We start from the raw sequence: 18,133 nt of genomic DNA on the forward strand, positions 1-18,133 counted from the left end.
AGAGGTGCAGTGGTGGAACGCGTGTGTGGCGGTGCGTCGGGTGTGGCTTGTTCGCGTCTCACCCTCCCTTCCTCTGACACCTCCTCCTCCTCTGCATGCACAGTTCTTGTGTTCGTTCGTTTTTTTTTCTTTTCGATGTAGTTTGCGTGCGTGTGCGCGTCCACTTTAGCGCTCGCATGCACGTGCCCTCCTCCTCCTCGTTGTGTGCGTTTCTTTTTTTTTTTCGCTCGAGTGTAATGCGCCATCGATCCTTGTTAGATCACACCCACACACACACACGTCCGCGTGTCGCTCCAGCGGTCCATCTCTCGGCTCCCCCTCTCTCCTCACCCCACCCATGCTCCCTGTCCGTTGTCTGTGTGTGCGTGTGTGTGTGTATGCCACTTCTTGCTGTTGTTGTTCGTGTAGCGTTTTGTTTGTGTTAGTGTGGGACCGGCGTTGCTGTGGCGGTCTCTTCCCTTGTTTTGTAGTTTCCTTTGTCCGTTCTTTTACGTTGTTTGCCATTCTTTTTCTCCGTTGCCCCGAAACTTAGATGGAGTTAGATGACCGCACCTACCCTCCCCCTCCCTCCCTCCCTCCTCCACACACACACACACACACAAACCCACCCAAACCCACCCAGCCTAATCGTACAGCCATCCATGCACGGAGACACACACGCACACACGCACACACACATATACATATACATATATATATATATATGTATGCAGTGACTTCCTCGAATCCGCTCTACTTCATGTCGTGTTTCTTCTTGTATCCTCTCTCGTTGCCGCATCGCACGACCCTTTCCCTTTCTTTTCTGGTGATGTGTACCCCTTTTAGTGCGTGGGCGGGGTTAATGTATCTTCTTGTAGCGGACAAGATACGAAAAAACAAAACAAAGGCAGATGAAAAGACCCATCCACGCATAGACGGACCGTGAGGCGCTCTTTCTTGTGTCTTCACGCTCCCCCTCCCGGCCATTGCAGACACCTGCGAGGACACCGATATGTTCTCAAGCCGTGTATGTATGTATGTATGTATGTATGTGTGTGTGTGTGTGTGTGTGTGTGTGCCCATGCGCGAATACCACAGAATGACTACACGGCTCGTTGTGGACGCGTCAAAAGCCGCCGCCGCCGCCGCCTCCAGTAGAGAAGGTGATTTATATCTTGTGCGCGAGCTGTGATGGAAGCACAGAAAAAAAAAAGCACAAGGGGATCACGAGACCCTGGAATCGATAGCGGGGGGGGGCCTTGCCGCTCTTCTCTGGTTCCCTTGGGTCGACTCTTCCATTGGATGGTGGCTTGGTCTCGGTGTTGGTGGAGCACACGTTTTCGCAAAACTCTCTCTGTCTCTATATACATATAGACTGCAGAGCGCACACAAACATATGTATGCTTTTCGTAAAAGAAAGGCCTATCCCGTGTGTACCTTCCCGCCACCCCACCCCGTGATGGCCCGTGTGTCCCAACGATATTGGATGGCACAGAGAAGCTCAGAACGATTTCGTCCCTCTTTTTCTTTTTGGCGTGCAGATGTGGTTCTGTACAGTTGTTTGCTGACGCCTAATTCGCCGTCATTATCGCACCCCCTCCACTTCCTTAGAGCCGTTGCTATTCTTTGCCTTCTCCTCAGTCTCCCCGATTCTGTTTCGGGACATCTGGCAGTGCTCAAAGATGTTCAGAGACACCCCCCTTCCCCTGCACAGATATCCACTTGCTTTTTTTTCTGCGTGTGTGCGCGGGGGGAGGGGGGAGGCTCCCTTTTGCCTTCTCTCACTTAACGTCATCCCTTTCCTTGCACTGACAGAGGCGGCGAAGGAGTGCGTGTGCTGCCGTAGACGCATTCTACCAGGCGAAGCAGGCAAGAGCAGATGCTGGAGAGAAGGTGACCGATGGGCGTTGCTGAGCTCTCTCAAAGGGCGGAAGGAAAACGATGTCGCGAGAGGGAGGAGGAGAAGATGCACGCGAGTCAGGCGACAGGGGACGGTAGTTGTGGCTGAGTGGGCCTCAATATTTTTTTTGTTGTTTCGCGTTGTCGCCACATGCACCGTCTTCGTCCCCTCCTCTCCCTCTCTGCACCCAAAACTGTCGCTCTTTCTGTTGAACCCGCCGCACCACCCCCTCCAGCATTCTCCTTTGCAAGTGACGAGGGCAACAACAAGACAGGGAGGTAGAGAGGCTGCTGCAATCGGAGTGGGCTGTGTGTGTGTGTGAGGAGAGGAGGGGAGAGGAGAAGGGGGCGGGCGGGCGGCCGAGTTTCGTGAGCGCCTCTTCATCCGCGTTATTAATTCTACCCCTGTTTATGTATTTACTGTGATATTGGTTTACTTTATTACTGTGTGCAATGCGTGTGTGTGTGTGTAGTGTGTGTCTTGGCTACCGTGACGGCACCGCTGCCGTTGCGATAATGTGTTCGTGTCTGTGCATCTCGCCGTGCATCGGTGATGTCCATTCTCGTCTTTCTTTCTACAGTTTTGCCGGCGGGTTTCGTCTGTGTACTCCACGAAAAAAAAAGACAACGAACAGAAAAACGCCAAGGATACCCTCGAGCAAGCGGCGTAGCACCGACAATGCGAGAACGTCTGCGAACATGGAAGATGAGGAGATTTTCGACGGCACCATGGATTTCCATCTGCCACATGAGTCACCCATGCCCCTCGAAGTCCTCCTTTGCATGCGAGAATGCCGCCATTGTGCAGGCGGGCATCCGCAAAGGCGAATGCGTGCACGAGTACCTCGGTGTGGACGCTTAGGGGGGGTTGTGAGGTGGGGGGTGGTGAGGGCTGACACGCCAGCGCGTTGTTGTGGAAGGGGCTCTCCCTCCTCGCCTAATTGGTGCCTCATGCACACCGTGTGTGGTAAGCAGCACAGGAGGCACAGCATCCATGTCAGTAAGCTGTTGCGGCAGGCAAGGCCTCAACTTCTCACCTGCATCACTCTCGCGACTGCGGCCACGCGCCAGAGGCCACAGAATAGCACATCTCCATCACGGTGGCTCTCTTGTGACCATCCTACGAATGGCCCGCTACTCCACCCCTCTCTCTCCTCCTCCCCCTGTCTGCTCGCTTTTCTGCATGAAAGCATGCGCAGACGTCCACCACGCGCGCTCGGCTCACCGGCTTTCCATTCTCCTGGCACGCGTGCCTCGAAACGGTCCTCCCCCCAACACACACGCACACGCACACGCACCCCTCCACCTTCTCTTTCCCACGAAACCATGCCTGTGTCGTTTCAGCAGCTGATGTCTGAGGTGCGCGCGTCCGCGGACGAGACGATCAGGTGGCGTCGCTACATCCACCAGTACCCGGAGCTGTCGTTCAAAGAGTCAAAGACGGCGGCGTTTGTTGCGGAAACGCTGCGGAGCTTTGGCTGCCCCGCGCTGGAGATCAAACACCCGGTGCCGACGGCTGTTGTGGCAGACCTGACTGGCAGCGCTGGTGCCGGGCCGATGATGGCACTGCGCGCTGACATGGACGCGCTGCCGGGGGACGAGGAGACGGATTTGTCGTTCAAGTCGCAGAACAAGGGCGCGATGCACGCGTGCGGACACGACGCGCACACGGCGATGCTGCTGAGCGCTGCGAAGGTGATCTGCGCGCATCAGGCGGACATTAAGGGCAGCGTGCGGTTCATTTTCCAGCACGCCGAGGAGCTGCTGCCCGGCGGCGCGAAGGACCTTGTTGCCGCCGGCGTGATGGAGGGCGTGAAGAGCATCTTCGGCATGCACTGCTCACCGCGGTACGAGGCGGGCACGGTTGGTCTGATGCCCGGCATCAACACGAGCTACACGGATTTCTTCAAACTGGTAATCTGCGGTCGTGGCGGCCACGCGTCGACCCCGCAGCTTCTTGTGGACCCCGTGCCGATAACCGCCGAGATCGTGATGGCGATCCAGACGATTACTGCGCGCAAGATTGACCCGAGGGTGGTGCCTGTTGTGTCGATCACGACGATGACGACGGGACCGAATGAGAGCCACAACGTGATTCCTAACGAGGTGAAGCTGATGGGGACTGTGCGGTCGCGGGACAAGGCCGTGCGTGAGCAGGTGCCGCGCGACATTGAGCGTCTTGCGTCGAATATTGCTGCCGCCCACGGCGCGGCGGCAACGTTGGACTTCACGTTCGGGTACGACTGCTGCGACAACGACCCTGAGGTAACTGCGCAGGTGCGATGCATCGCCGAGCGAATTCTTGGTTCTGCCAACATCATCGACCCCAAGGTGCCGCTCTATGGTGGTGAGGACTTCTCTGCGTACCAGCTGAAGAAGCCCGGCTGCTTCCTGTGGCTGGGTACGGCCAACAAGTCGCAAGGTATTTGCGAGATGTGCCACTCGACGAAGTTTCGTGTCGATGAGACCGCGCTCCCGATTGGTGTTAGCTTCCACGTGGGCTACGTGTACGACAACGTAATGGCGTAAAGGTGCTGGAGTTGGCTTGGTAGGACTGCCCGTGATGCAGGAGGAACTCCTGCAGGGGACCGCTGTATCACGGGGGTGCTTACATCGAGGCTGCTCAAGGGCGTCGGTGTGAACGGCACGCGCGGCTTCCAGTCGTAGTTTCCTTTTGAGCTGTGGGGTCTTACATACATGCGCCTGCGCATTCATGCTGGAGGGCAACGCTCTCCATCAGTGCGCACATCGGAAGGAAAAGGGTGGGAGTAGGGATGGGCGCGTATTTGTGGAGGCTCAGCAGCTCTTCGATCGCGTACATGTGTGTGTGTGCCCTGAGTTTACAGTTCTTTGGTTCATCTGCGGTCTTCTCAGAACAGGTCTGCTCTCTGCGTTGGTGTCGCGCGAACAGCTGCGCGCGAGGGGTGCCTTAGCGCGGGTAATTTTTCTGGTGTTCTTCGTTCTTGGGCATACATTCGACTTGGCAGCGCCGTGCACACGCAGACAAGTTTTTCCGTTTCCCGCTCATGAGGGATGGCCACCAGAGCGGGATGGCCCGTTGTCCTTATCGGGGGACGGTGAGCTGGCTCCTCTTCGGCACGTCGTCACTGTTTGCGTCCTGCACAGACGCCCCTTGACGTTTCTTTTATTATTATTATTCTCCCTGTCACCGCCTCTGTATTTATTTGGAAGCGGGGTGGGCGAGCACCACTTCTCACGTGTGGAAGCACCAACCCTTTTCTGGCTACTCTATTTATCGTACCCGGATGACTGGGGGTAGGGTGGGGCGCACACCTCAGCGCGTCGTATCCTCAGGGCCCAGCACACCGCCTCCGCCGGGAAGCCAGGCCGCCCCTATTCATTGCCCGTGGCGAGCTGCGTCCGGCGGTGACGCGGTCACGCACCCAGGACGTGGGGAGCTGCGAGCAATGCATCGCCGCTGATGTCTGCGGTGGGAGACTGGACGGCGTTGCATCGTCGCGGCCTGCGACAGCGAACACGTCTGCGCCACCCACATGGTGGACGAGGTGTGTGAGCGTGGCTGGCGCGTGTCCCACCCGGCCGTGACGCTGCCTCCTGGTGCGGGGAGCCTGCGCTACGGCGAGGGCGATGCGCGAGGGAGGGGTGGCGGCCGGCGGAGCGGGTGGCCGCTGTGTAGCTCGAGGCAGCGGCCGTGCTCGGGTGACGGTGTCAGCGCATTGCTGTGACGCGTGTGGCCCCCGCTGCCTGGCGCCATGCGACGTGGCCCGTGGCATGGGACGGTGTGTGTGTGTCTAAAGACATCTCCTCGCCACCCAACGTCCCACCGCACTCGGTATCTTGCACTGGTGCTCTTTGTCGGTCTTTGCTGTTGTTTTTTCGGCCGCGCGGCACCTTCCGCAGTCAAGTGGGAAGTCGCGGAAGAGAAGCCCCATGTTGTGCCCCTCCCCTCTTTCTCCTTTTTGCTTCCCTGTTCAGCCTGCCTTGCGTTGCAAGCTTGCGTCGTGCTGGTGGGACGGGTGTTTGGGTGGAAGGGAGGAAGAAGAGGAGGGGGGTGTGAGCATGCATGTGTGTGTGTGAAGCTGGTATATATATATATTCTCATAGAGATACGTACATGCACGCATAGGGTACGGAAAAGTACTCACCGTATGCCTAGCAACAACAAAGAGGGAGGAACACACACACACACACACACACACGCAATATTGGTGCACTACGGCGCTGGGGGTCGGGGAGATGTTAAGGGGAGCACAAACCCTCACGCGCTGGACCCCCCCTCCCCCTCCCCCTCCTGCCCTGCCTCCTCTCGTGCAGTTATATGGTTCAGTGACGGGCAGCACAGCAATCAAGCAAGCCACGTTGGAAGGGGCATGAGATACCAGTCAGCATGTGACACCGTGTTTTCCTTTCGCGAGCGTGTGCTCTCTTTTTTCTCTCAAAAGCGTTGTCTCTGCGCTTGTTCTGCAGTCTCCCCCCACCCCTCTCTGTTTCGCGCGTGCTTAGGCTCGTGCCTTTGCAATCACCAACAGGAGGGGTCGTCGCGGCGTATCGCCGTCCCTCTTCTCCCCATCCGAACTTTCTGCGTGATTATATTTCGAATGTGTGTGGGGGGAGGGGTGGCACGAGTATGCCGTATAAACCGCGCTGTGCTCGTGCGCGGGAAGGCTCACATCGCCTGATGTGTCTCCACGTTGAATGCTGCGTCGCTTCGCTTGCATTCTCTCCTCTCTATCGCCAACATGCCTTTTTTTATTCGGTGTGTCACTCGTGCGCACGCACTGCGTAGGCCCGATACGACTCCCTCCCCTCCCCCACGAACCACCCCTTCATACGAAACAAACTCGGCACACCGTTGCACACCTTTAGTGTGCTTCGTGTGTGTGTGTGTGCTTGTGCGCATCACTCTCTCTATCTCTCTCTCTGCCTTCGCTCTCCTCCGACATCACTCGTCTGCCTCGTTTACTTTCTCTTTCTGTTTGTACTGTTACTTGATGGGACACCACATGACCCCCTAGTCAGTCCTGCGCCGTTTTGCTTGACTCGACCTTCTGCTTTCTCGAACCCCCTCTTCCCCTCCACAGTACAAGGTTTTTGTGCGAGAGCCATGCACAAATCTTCGAAGTCTGAGTACTCCGTGGTTGGCCAGCGGGAGCAGCGTGATGTGATCGACGCAGCGGTGTCGGAGACGACCCGGGTCGTAGGCAGTGCCACCCGCCCGTGGCACTACAGCCTGTGTGTGACCTGCACCGAGATGAACTCGTGCCTCGAGTGCTGCTTCTGTACGGTGTGCCAGCTAAGCCGCCAGTTCAACATGCTGTATAACAACAAACCTGAACTGCACCTTCCTGTCTGCCTGCTGATCACAGGACTGAGCGTGTCCGGTATCCCCTCGATCTTTGTGCTCGAGTACATCATGCGCAGTGACATTCGTCGCCGCTACGGTATTGAGGGCAACCTGTTGAAAGACTGCTGTGTGTCGTGGCTGTGCGAAGCGTGTGCGGTGCAGCAGCAGTTCCTGGAGATGACGTCTCTCGGCATGTGCCCCGGCATGAGTATGTGCGGCGTCGCCCCTGTAGCGCCAGAGGCGCCGGTAATGCTTTAGGCTGTGCAGAGGCTGCTGCACCGCTAAACACGACCTTCGCCGTTTTTCCTTCATGACGTCACAACGGCGCGCGCGCTCTCTCGCTGCATTTGGCCTCGTTGTTGTCTCACCTCGCCTTCCTTCGAAAATGATTGCCTTTTTCATTCTCTCGTCTCGCGCTCCGCGCTTCATGGCGCGACTCGCTTGACTCCCACCCCCCTTCTCCCCGCTCCCACCCAACCTGCACCCATGATCTCGCGCACCACTCTCCGCGCACACTGGTCACGTCAGGTCTCCCAATTTTTCTCTTTCGCTCTTTATTAGTGACTAAAATTTCTGATTTCTCCGTCACGTGTTTGTTTGCTCGTTGGCTGCGGGCGCGTGCGTGCATGCGTGCGTGCGTGTATGTGTGTGTGTGTGTGTCTGTGCTTGTCGCGTTCTGCTGACCAGTGCCGTGCTTCTCTCCTTGTGGGGTAACTTTGGCCACTCCTCCTCCTCCTCCCTCGCTGGCTGGCCCACGTCGTTGCTATCTCCTCTCTATTTCTGCACGATAAAGCCCACAGACGCCCGCACTTATGGGATGCATCACCGTCGTCCATACCGAGTAAACCGCCACTCTAACACACACACACCCACACAGATTCTTTTTTTCGTCCGTGGTATGTGTGCTTTGTCGGTGGTTCGTTGGGTGAGGGTTGTTGAGCACACATCATGTGCTGTCGGGGTGTTTGGCAGTTTGCTTTCTCTCTCTGTCTGCTCTCTTACCCACATGCGGTACCTCTTGCGCCTCACTCCCGTTGTGTCTTCGTCAGCGCCTGCTTCTTTCCGTGTTCACCCCTCTTCGCGAAAATGCCCGGGCCACAACCCAATCCAACGAGTGGCGAGGCTGGCGCACCGTATATATATATACCCACACACGCGCAGAGAGGGAGGGAGGCGTGTGAAGTAGTGGACAAGACACTACAGCAGTCGCAGGAGGTATATATGGTATTGTTTCTTGCACATGTCTGTAACGATGATGACGAATGAAGTAAGATACCGGAACAAAAAAAAAGCTCCACTCTTAGTGGGCGTGCGGACACCCACGTGCGCACTGCGTAACCTTTTGTGCGTTAGGAGAGAGGGTGTAATGCAGAGGTCGTAGAGGGACGGGGGAGGGGTACGCTGCCACTACTACGCACATGGACGCAGTGGTGGATTCAGACGAATGCGTGGAGAAGAGATGCGGCATTCTTTCCTCGACGCCCCCTCCCCCCTTATCCAGAGGAGCGATGCAGCTGCTAGCGGATGCGTTCGGACCACCAGCTGCGCCACTAAATGTCTCCACTGAGGTTTCGTCTCTCTTCGCTTCACCCGCACTCTCCCGGATGGGAGTCTCTCTCTCACATGTCCCACGTGCAGCCGTGCGTGACCCCCCACCTCACCGCCCTCTCTCTCTCTCGACTGTGTATCTTCTCTTCCTCCACAGGCACACAGAACACCGGCGAGGGAGGCGTTTTGGACCATTTTCTGCGTCCAACTCTGCAAGTGCACGGCGTGAAGGGGCAGGCCTGCGGTACTGAGGACGCCGTGTGGGATAGCGGCGGAACTTGTACACCGCAGCTCGTGTGCGTGTCTTATTATATCGACGCCACGTCATCGCCACGGCCGAGACACAGCCGAAAAAGAAAAAAACGTGCACTGGGCACCTCCTCGAGTACCACAAGGCCCTCCTTAGCATGCACTCGCAGGGCGGCAGTGCCGCCTTTGGTGCCCCTGGCGGCAACAGAAGCCATTCAGATACCACGAAACCCACCGCCCCCACTTGCACCCGCTCTACTGGCCGCTCCCCCGGCGCTGCACGTGACGGCGTGGCTGGCGGGCCGCGCAGCAGCGTTGGACGGCTCAGAGCATCTTCTCCGCCAAACACGGCTGCTGTTGGCCGCGGCGGCCGACTTCTCGGGCGAGGGCGTGCCCCAGCTCAGCCCACATTGCTCGGCACACGAGGTCGCTCGCCAGCAACGATGTCTGGTGCCGGTGCAGGGCTCTCCGCTGCGCAGGACGCCATTCAGGCAGAAATGGACGCGTTAGCCGACGAGTTTTACGGCTCAGTGCCCTCCCGGGCGCCCGGGGACGGTACTCCTATCTTGAGGGGGGCATCAGTGCGCACCGTCTCCGCCGACAGCCCGTACTATCGAGCCGATCCTGGAAATGGCCTCACGCCAGACACACTGCGTTCAACCACGTCGTGGTACGAGGGACCGGCTGATCCGGCCGGCCGCACCTTTGATGCAAGCGACAGCAATCTGCTTTGCATGGACGTGCTGGTGCCTCCGGCGGCGGCAGCTGGTGCTGTGGGCCGCACTCTCGCTGCCCGCACATTTGGTGCGGCGCCGCCTTCAGCCTCCTTGCCACTGTGTGTCGTCGGGTCGGCAGATCACGGGCTGAAGGTGTTCAATCTGTGCACGATGCGGGAACTGAAGTCGCTATACACCAAGACTTGCGGACACACTGAGTGGGTGACGGCGTGCCGCTTCCTGTCGGACCGCCGGGTGATCTCCGGTGGTATGGACAGCAAGTTGTGCTTGTGGAATGACGTCACCCGGGGTGGACCGGGACGGTGTGTGGACCTGCTAGGGCACACGGGCAGCGTCAGCCAAGTTGAGGTGAACGAGCGCCACGGGCGGTCCATGGCAATGAGCTCGAGCTACGATAGGACGATACGCGTGTGGGAGCTCGACGGCATCGCGGGTGGGCGGGAGATGGGCTGTCTCTCCGGTCACAAAGGGCCAGTGACGCAGTTCAGTTGGTTGGAAACGGAGGTGCTCTCGGGCGATCGGCAGGGTACCGTGAAGCTGTGGGACGTGGAGACGGCGCAGTGCCAGCTAACTGCCTCCTCAAAGCGCGGCCAAATTGGCTCTTTGGCTCACCTTGTGCACCCTGACGTGGGCCACCTCGCCATCTTTGGCGACCAGGGCGGCGTTCTCACCGTCGTAGATGCGCGTGGGCCGTCCTCGGCGAAGCCGCTCTTCCAGGATGTTCTACATCGAGGAGGGATGGTCACGTTCATTCGTGCCCCCTCTCCGGCCGCCGTGTCTGCTCCGCTCATTGTGACGTGCGGCGCCGACAAGCGCATCATCGTGCGAGATGCTCGCCACAACTTTGCGGAGGTGTGCACCATCACGGACCACGACGACTTTGTTTACTCGATGGAGGTGATCGGCAGCCTGCTTCTGTCCGGCGCCGGCAACGGTCGATTGCTCGTGCATGCCGTGGAGACGGGGGAGCTGCTGTACGAGCTGAAGGCGAATGCCGCAGCAGTGCGCGAGATGTTCGCGTCGCCGTCGGTGCTCGTCGCTGCCGGGGACGACGGCAATGCGAAGGTGTTTGACTTTATGTAAAGTAGGGACACTATCCTCTTGCCGCAGCAAGAAGAGGGCCTTGTGGGATGCACATACTCTTGCAAAGAAGATTTGACCCTAACGAATGTTCCTGTGTGTGGACGACGGATCTGCCAAGGGCTGGTGGAAGACCGATATACAACATGTAGTATAGACAGCAACGCAGCGGCAGAGGACAGCAAGTACTGCAAAACGGCAGCTAGTGAAGAACAGGCTCGCTCACTGCTTGTGCCGATGGTCCAGCGTGTGCGTGTGTGTGCGGGTGTGAGAGCGTCACAGCATCTCGCCGCTGGTGTTTTTATTTTTCTAGTGTGCGTGCAACCTATACATGCGCTGCGGTGCGGTGGGGGAGGAGAATAAACGAATTGAAAGCGGTAGTACTCATAGCGCTGCGCTGGTGTAGTTATGGAGAAAGGGATTGGTTCACATGGGCGTCTGCATGCGCAGACAGACACCCCTTGCCGCCCTCTTTGCACTCAACTACACAAGAGTTGACCACCGCCGCACGTTTGATAGTTCCACCGCTATGCTATCTCTTGCTTGCCATCTCTCCTATTTATTTCTGGATCTGGCTTCACCGTTACGTGCGCAGTACCCTGTTAACGAACCACACGCGAATAGGCCTTCCTAAAGCTGCTCTCTCCACGCTTAGTGCCCTGGCAGCTTCCTCTACTCGCCCGACCCTTAGGGTTTCACGCGGCACGATGCCAAGACACCCGACACTGTCCTGCCCAAGGTCACCCGCTTCAAAACACAAAGCCGTGGTTACGCAGCGGCAAAAACGACTGACACCGTGACTTGCCCTCTGCAACCACCCTACCCCTCCCCTCCTGTGTCGCACGGCTGCCCACAATCCGGTGCCGTGTTGCCCTGACTCTCGCCTGCCGTGTCGGCCATGACGAGATTGTCGCGGAGCAGCACCGAGGTGAGGGGTAGAGTGGCGGCCGCCAACGCCCTTCCTGGTCGGCCGTTCCCGCAGAAGAAAGTGGCTGCCTGTTGTGCTCCTTCCCTCTGCGCACTAGAGCGAGTGAGTGAGTGTGCGCACCGAGATGGACATGCATCTCTCTCCTACACGGACACACAGGCGCGCGTGTACATGCGCATGCCCGTTCGGGTAACGCGCAGCTGTCTGCCTCCCCCCTCCCATCTCGCCCCCTCTCTCCCCTTCCCCTTGTCTCTTCCGCCCCACACCGCTCTACGCGGCTGACCTGCATGGACCGCCGTTGGCGCCCTCCTCGCAATGAAACGCCAGAACGAACGCTGACCGCTCTCCTCTTCCCTCCCCCTGCCGCGTCTCCTCCCTCGAAGCCTCTCTGTTTCTCTCTTCGCTTGCGTTGTACGCCTGCTGATCCGCTCAACGCTATTCCGTGTGCGCCTCTGCTGGCTTGCGGCGACTCTCGGCACAGTGCTGCACTCGCACATATTTCTCTACACCCGGCGACATACACAGGCGCTCGCACACATTCGTTGCGGTCGTGGCAGCCCCTCCTGTTCCGGCTCTCGCGCGCACACAGCCTCCTGTCACGCAAGGCGACCATATTTATTCATTCCCCAGCTCGGCTCCGCCCCCTCAAGCTGACAAGGCTGGCGGCGTGTACAGTTCTCCTCCGCCTCCAGCTCTGCAGTCCCCTTCCAACGTGCAGCCAGCTCCGCTCTATCAGAAGCCTAAGGGCGACGCTCCGTATTACCAGCCGCAGGGGGCCGCACAGAACGCTTACAACGGTAACCCAATGAATGCGCCAGCCAGTCGCTCTGCGGTCCAAAACCGCAAACGCGAATGGCGCTATCCGCTGTGTGTGTGCTGTAAAGACATGGACTCGTGCTGCGAGGCGTGGTGCTGCTTCTCATGCCAGGTGAGCCGGCAGTGCAATATGCTCGTGAACAACCGCAGGGAGATCCACTGCCCGTACTGCTTGCTCATGACTCTGTGTGACTTTACCTTGTTCATTTTTAGTGTTTCGTGCGTCTTTGCCAGCGAGACACGTCGCCTAGCGCGTGAGCGGTACGGCATTTCCGGCAGTAGCCTCAACGATTGTTGCTTGGCCTACTGGTGCCGGACCTGCTCTACGCAGCAGGTGCTGCTGGAGATGACCACGATGAACGAATTCCCAGGCGCCACGTGCTACGAAGCTGCCCCTCAGCCCATGGGGAACCGGATGGTCTAACCGTGTCTCTTGGCAGCTCCCAATGCCGAGGAGGAAGGGTGGGGGCGCTGCGAAAGGTAGTGAGTCGCCTTGGGGAAGGGTGTGGCTCGCTGCCGCGTGGGTGTTGCTTGGCCGCTCCTTCAATGAGAGAGATGAAGAGCTATGAGGAGGAGGGGCTGCAGTGAGTGGTTGTGGTGAGAGCGCAAAGCAGGAGGCGGCTTGGCAACGCGGGTCTTCGACCGACGACGCGGTGCTGTCCTCTCCGTTTGTTCGGGCTCTCATCCTCTCTCTTGGACCCCCTGCTCTTGTTGATGGCGCGGCTATGATGTGGTGCCGCACTGTGTGTGTTCTCTGCTTCTCTGTGCCTCACTCACTGCTCTAATTGTGCTTACCTTGCGCTCCCCCTCGTGCTGCCTCCCCGTTGCCTTCCGTCTCACTCCCGCCTCGCCGCCATTTCTCCCTGGCGCCGTTGCCGCGTTGGAGGCGCTGCTCTTGCGTCTGCTCTCCTGACCTCATCGTTTTTTTGTTTCCCGACCGCTCCCTCCTGTCGTCCCCTTTCCCTCGCCGGGACCGGGTCGCGGCCGCCTTCCCTCTCCCCCCGTGCCACTCACCCACCGTCTGCGCCATCGTGTTTATCTCCTCTTTATTTTCGGGTGCGTATGCGCGTCCTTTTCTGTCCCCCCAACTCAGCCAGCGTTGTCTTTTCGCCTTCTGCTTTCACTTCCGCCGTGCTCCTGCTTTACGTTGTACGAACGGTGCACCGCCATTTCTTTTTCTTTGCTTGGTTGCTTTACGCCCCTGACGATGCCGGCCGCCTCCGTGCGTGGCATCAGGGGCCCGTGCCCCCACCCTCTTAGCGTCGGCGGGCAGGCGTGCGCTGGCGGTGTGCCGGGGCGACTTGCGGTCACACCGACGTTTGTCCCGGATCGCTGCGGATCGCGTCGACGATTCAGCAGACATATGCGTCCGCCTGGCGCCTCTCTGCGTGAGCTTCGTTGTGGTGATGTCGAGCGTCATCCTGGTCCTGGCCTGCGCTGTGTGCAGTGGCGTTGCAGTGGGCTGAGCGACGCCAAACGGTGCTGGTCGGGCCGGTTCCTTTGGGGAGTCGTCGATACGGGCCTGTAGGGCATTTGGCGTGCCTGGTTTTCCGCCGTCCGGTGTAGCGGGGAAACGGAGCACGGTGGTGGCGTCTCTGTGCTCGTGCAAGAGGACACGCGCGTAGGTGTAGGCCCTCTCGCTCTGGAGAGCGAGGTTGCAGCCGTGGCGGTGTGGCTTTACTGCGACGACCTTACCAGAAGAATGCACTTCGCGTCCGGCTACACATCTAGGAGTGACCTGGCTGCACGGGAGGTTCTCGACCGGGTACCCAGTGACGCGGGGCCCGGTCCTCGCGTCATGGGAGTGGACGCCGCCTCGCACCACCCGATGCGTGACACGAAAGGGCTACCGGACCGGGCTGGGGCCATTCTGCACGAGGGGCTCCATGCCAAATACTTGGCATGCGGAGGCCCACGAGGATCGGTCGTAGACCCTCTTCATCGTTGTGGTGGGCTCGCTGCGTGTGGTGCTCAACAAAACGCGCGGACTGCGCCACGCCTCCCTCGCTGACGATGTCGCACTCCTCACACGCTTCCCAGACAAGGCTGCCATACGGGCCGCAGTGCAGCCCGCCCTCTGGAGGGTGTGACACTGGACGCTGGGGCGCTTTGTGGGGATGAGCGCTCGCCTTTCGAGAAGAGGGAACACGAAGCACACACTCTCTGGTGCGCGACACCGCAGCCAGTGGCAACTCCCCGTTGCCCGCGCGCACTTGGAAGCTGATCGCTACCCCTGTCTCCTCGGCCTGGGCCTCCAGCCAATGCCGCGCCCTGCTCAACACGCGGCAGAAGTTATCGAGGCGGCCACGGCTGAACTTGCCAGGCTGTGGGCGGTCTGCCGGCACAAATTCGGCCGGTCAACGGCTCTCCTCCGCTCTTGCCGCACCGCCCTTCTTGAACGAGCGCTACTGTACGGTGCCACCGCGTGGTGGGGCCGCGCTAGCAGAGACTGGAGGAGGTCCCTTGAACACCTTCACGCTGGTGCAGCCGCGGCCATAGTGGGTGCCGCGATGTGCGCAGAGGGCAGAGACCTACCCGAGGAGGCCGATCTACTGCCCCTCGACTTCACAGTGCTGCTGCGCCGCACCCGCCTGTGTTTGCTGCGAGGGCGACCCACCTGGCGTTGTGCCCGATATGTGCTACGCCCGACTCGCGGGTCGCTCGAGGCTGAGAGCACGCCTCGCTTCACGTTGTGGTGGTGCACGCAGTGGCCCCACTACGCACACGCCACTCGCGCTGCATGCGCTCCCCCCTCGAGTGTCCATCGCTGCCCTCCGGTCCCCCCTTCAGGCCGATAGACTGTGAGCTGCTTGTGCGCAGGCGCGTGCTTATCCGCGGGCCGCTTCCGCCTGACACACCCATTCCTGTCAAGGGCGTGTGTGCTGAGGAGAGGGCGGAATGCACCTGCTGTGCCAGACTCATGGCGGGGTCCCGCCCGTCGCGGCGCATGCGGGCACGCCATGCAGACGCGCGCGCACCCCCTCCTCCCGCGACATGGACGGGAAGGGCAGATGGCGACAGCGAGCCCCCAGGCGGCAACGCCGTGCTGAGGCAGGCCCCGGGGTGCGGAGGTGCGGGCGCTGTGCTGCCGGCCATAGCTGGCACGGTGTGTCGCATCCACACAACGCATGCGGAGGTGGGGCGAGCAAGGCGTGGAGAAGTCCATGCCGATCGACGCCAAAGCGCATGTGTGCGAGGCATGCGGCATCTGCTACATCCGCCCTGGCGGGCCGATGCGGCACAGGTGCCGGAGGCATGGCGAGAGCACGCCGAATGGCACCAATGAGTCCCCCAGACTCCCATGTGGAGAGTCGCCGCGCCACATGACGGGATGCCGCGGCTTGAAGCGACTGAGGGCGAGGCACGGCACACGGGCAGAGCGCAGGGCCCTCCCAGGCCCTGGCCTGATGCTGACCGGCTTCCTCCTCGAGCTCACGCGGCACGCGCCTGGGCCGCCCCCTGCTAGCCGCACGGCAGGCGCCACCGCCAACGCCCTGGAGCAGGACGCTGGGCGTAGGCTGCCTGGATCGAGGCGTGCTGCCCACACCCAGGTCGGTGTGGTTCCGATGGCGCAGGACGTACTCGGAGAAGGGACGAGGAAGGACAAGAAGAGCCGGTTATCGACACATGGGCCGATTCGACGGCCGACGGCTCCTCGCAGACGACCAGGCTTCAGCCGCCGTGCCACAGAGGTAGGGTGAACTGTGGCTGCATGCGCGCACTTGCTGACGTGGTTATGGTAAAATGATATGCTGAACGAAAGAAAAAACAAGATCTCAAGGTGACTGTATGCTAACTTGCGTGGGCGCGTATCGCCCTCATGCACCTACACGCACGACCACGTGAGCGCGATAGAAGGGTCTGCGCGTGCAGTGTACCGCGCAGGGGTTTTCTATGGATTTGCCTTTATATTGGCGCTTGCTTTGTGCGGCACCCCAGCCGTGCTGCACAGGAGCGCCCGTGGCAGCAGAGGACTGCATAGGCTCCTCATTGCCTGGGTCTCAGGCGGACTCGCACTGGGCTGCGCGCAAACGTGCGAAGTGGAGGAAGCAAGTCATGGCATACAGGAAAACGCTGACGCCGCACCATCAGCGCGACGCAGGTGAAAGGCGAATGCGGGAGGGGGAGAGGGGGCGCGTCTCAGAGCACGGTGGATGCCTACCCCCTCCCCCTCCCCTCGTGTCGCACGGCTGCCCACAATCCGGTGCCGTGTTGCCCTGACTCTCGCCTGCCGTGTCGGCCATGACGAGATTGTCGCGGAGCAGCACCGAGGTGAGGGGTAGAGTGGCGGCCGCCAACGCCCTTCCTGGTCGGCCGCTCCCGCAGAAGAAAGTGGCTGCCTGTTGTGCTCCTTCCCTCTGCGCACTAGAGCGAGTGAGTGAGTGTGCGCACCGAGATGGACATGCATCTCTCTCCTACACGGACACACAGGCGCGCGTGTACATGCGCATGCCCGTTCGGGTAACGCGCAGCTGTCTGCCTCCCCCCTCCCATCTCGCCCCCTCTCTCCCCTTCCCCTTGTCTCTTCCGCCCCACACCGCTCTACGCGGCTGACCTGCATGGACCGCCGTTGGCGCCCTCCTCGCAATGAAACGCCAGAACGAACGCTGACCGCTCTCCTCTTCCCTCCCCCTGCCGCGTCTCCTCCCTCGAAGCCTCTCTGTTTCTCTCTTCGCTTGCGTTGTACGCCTGCTGATCCGCTCAACGCTATTCCGTGTGCGCCTCTGCTGGCTTGCGGCGACTCTCGGCACAGTGCTGCACTCGCACATATTTCTCTACACCCGGCGACATACACAGGCGCTCGCACACATTCGTTGCGGTCGTGGCAGCCCCTCCTGTTCCGGCTCTCGCGCGCACACAGCCTCCTGTCACGCAAGGCGACCATATTTATTCATTCCCCAGCTCGGCTCCGCCCCCTCAAGCTGACAAGGCTGGCGGCGTGTACAGTTCTCCTCCGCCTCCAGCTCTGCAGTCCCCTTCCAACATGCAGCCAGCTCCGCTCTATCAGAAGCCTAAGGGCGACGCTCCGTATTACCAGCCGCAGGGGGCCGCACAGAACGCTTACAACGGTAACCCAATGAATGCGCCAGCCAGTCGCTCTGCGGTCCAAAACCGTGACGGTCTGTGGCACTACTCACTGTGTGTGTGCTGTGAAGACATGGACTCGTGCTGCGAGGCGTGTTGCTGCTTCCCGTGCCAGGTGAGCCGGCAGTGCAATATGCTCATGAACAGCCGCAGGGAGATCCACTGGCCGTACTGCTTGCTCATGACTCTGTGTGACTTTACCTTGTTCATTTTTAGTGTTTCGTGCGTCTTTGCCAGCGAGACACGTCGCCTAGCGCGTGAGCGGTACGGCATTTCCGGCAGTAGCCTCGAGGATTGTTGCTTGGCCTACTGGTGCCGGACCTGCTCTACGCAGCAGGTGCTGCTGGAGATGACCACGATGAACGAATTCCCAGGCGCCACGTGCTACGAAGCTGCCCCTCAGCCCATGGGGAACCGGATGGTCTAACCGTGTCTCTTGGCAGCTCCCAATGCCGAGGAGGAAGGGTGGGGGCGCTGCGAAAGGTA

The 18,133-nt window shown here is 60.0% G+C and overlaps 5 protein-coding genes across 5 annotated transcripts; all 5 read left to right on the forward strand.

Moving 5' to 3' along the window:
* Positions 1 to 3,435: 3,435 nt before the first annotated feature.
* LMXM_29_1380 (putative N-acyl-L-amino acid amidohydrolase) lies at positions 3,436 to 4,407 on the forward strand (the record flags this gene model as incomplete). The annotated part of the gene is made up of 1 exon (XM_003877240.1): positions 3,436 to 4,407. One exon carries the CDS (start codon positions 3,436 to 3,438, stop codon positions 4,405 to 4,407), a length of 972 nt encoding a protein of 323 aa, XP_003877289.1.
* A 2,557-nt stretch (positions 4,408 to 6,964) lies between these two features.
* Positions 6,965 to 7,462, forward strand: LMXM_29_1390 (hypothetical protein, unknown function; the record flags this gene model as incomplete). Its single annotated transcript, XM_003877241.1, has 1 exon — positions 6,965 to 7,462. One exon carries the CDS (start codon positions 6,965 to 6,967, stop codon positions 7,460 to 7,462), a length of 498 nt encoding a protein of 165 aa, XP_003877290.1.
* A 1,697-nt stretch (positions 7,463 to 9,159) lies between these two features.
* Positions 9,160 to 10,821, forward strand: LMXM_29_1400 (conserved hypothetical protein; the record flags this gene model as incomplete). Its single annotated transcript, XM_003877242.1, has 1 exon — positions 9,160 to 10,821. One exon carries the CDS (start codon positions 9,160 to 9,162, stop codon positions 10,819 to 10,821), a length of 1,662 nt encoding a protein of 553 aa, XP_003877291.1.
* Positions 10,822 to 12,551: 1,730 nt separating this feature from the next.
* Positions 12,552 to 12,986, forward strand: LMXM_29_1410 (putative ama1 protein; the record flags this gene model as incomplete). Its single annotated transcript, XM_003877243.1, has 1 exon — positions 12,552 to 12,986. The coding sequence occupies one exon, from the start codon at positions 12,552 to 12,554 to the stop codon at positions 12,984 to 12,986; it is 435 nt and encodes a 144-aa protein (XP_003877292.1).
* Positions 12,987 to 17,546: 4,560 nt separating this feature from the next.
* LMXM_29_1420 (putative ama1 protein) lies at positions 17,547 to 18,074 on the forward strand (the record flags this gene model as incomplete). The annotated part of the gene is made up of 1 exon (XM_003877244.1): positions 17,547 to 18,074. One exon carries the CDS (start codon positions 17,547 to 17,549, stop codon positions 18,072 to 18,074), a length of 528 nt encoding a protein of 175 aa, XP_003877293.1.
* Positions 18,075 to 18,133: the final 59 nt, after the last annotated feature.

This window comes from Leishmania mexicana, chromosome 29 (assembly GCF_000234665.1).
Source record: "Leishmania mexicana MHOM/GT/2001/U1103 complete genome, chromosome 29".
Classification (NCBI taxonomy): Eukaryota; Euglenozoa; class Kinetoplastea; order Trypanosomatida; family Trypanosomatidae; genus Leishmania; species Leishmania mexicana.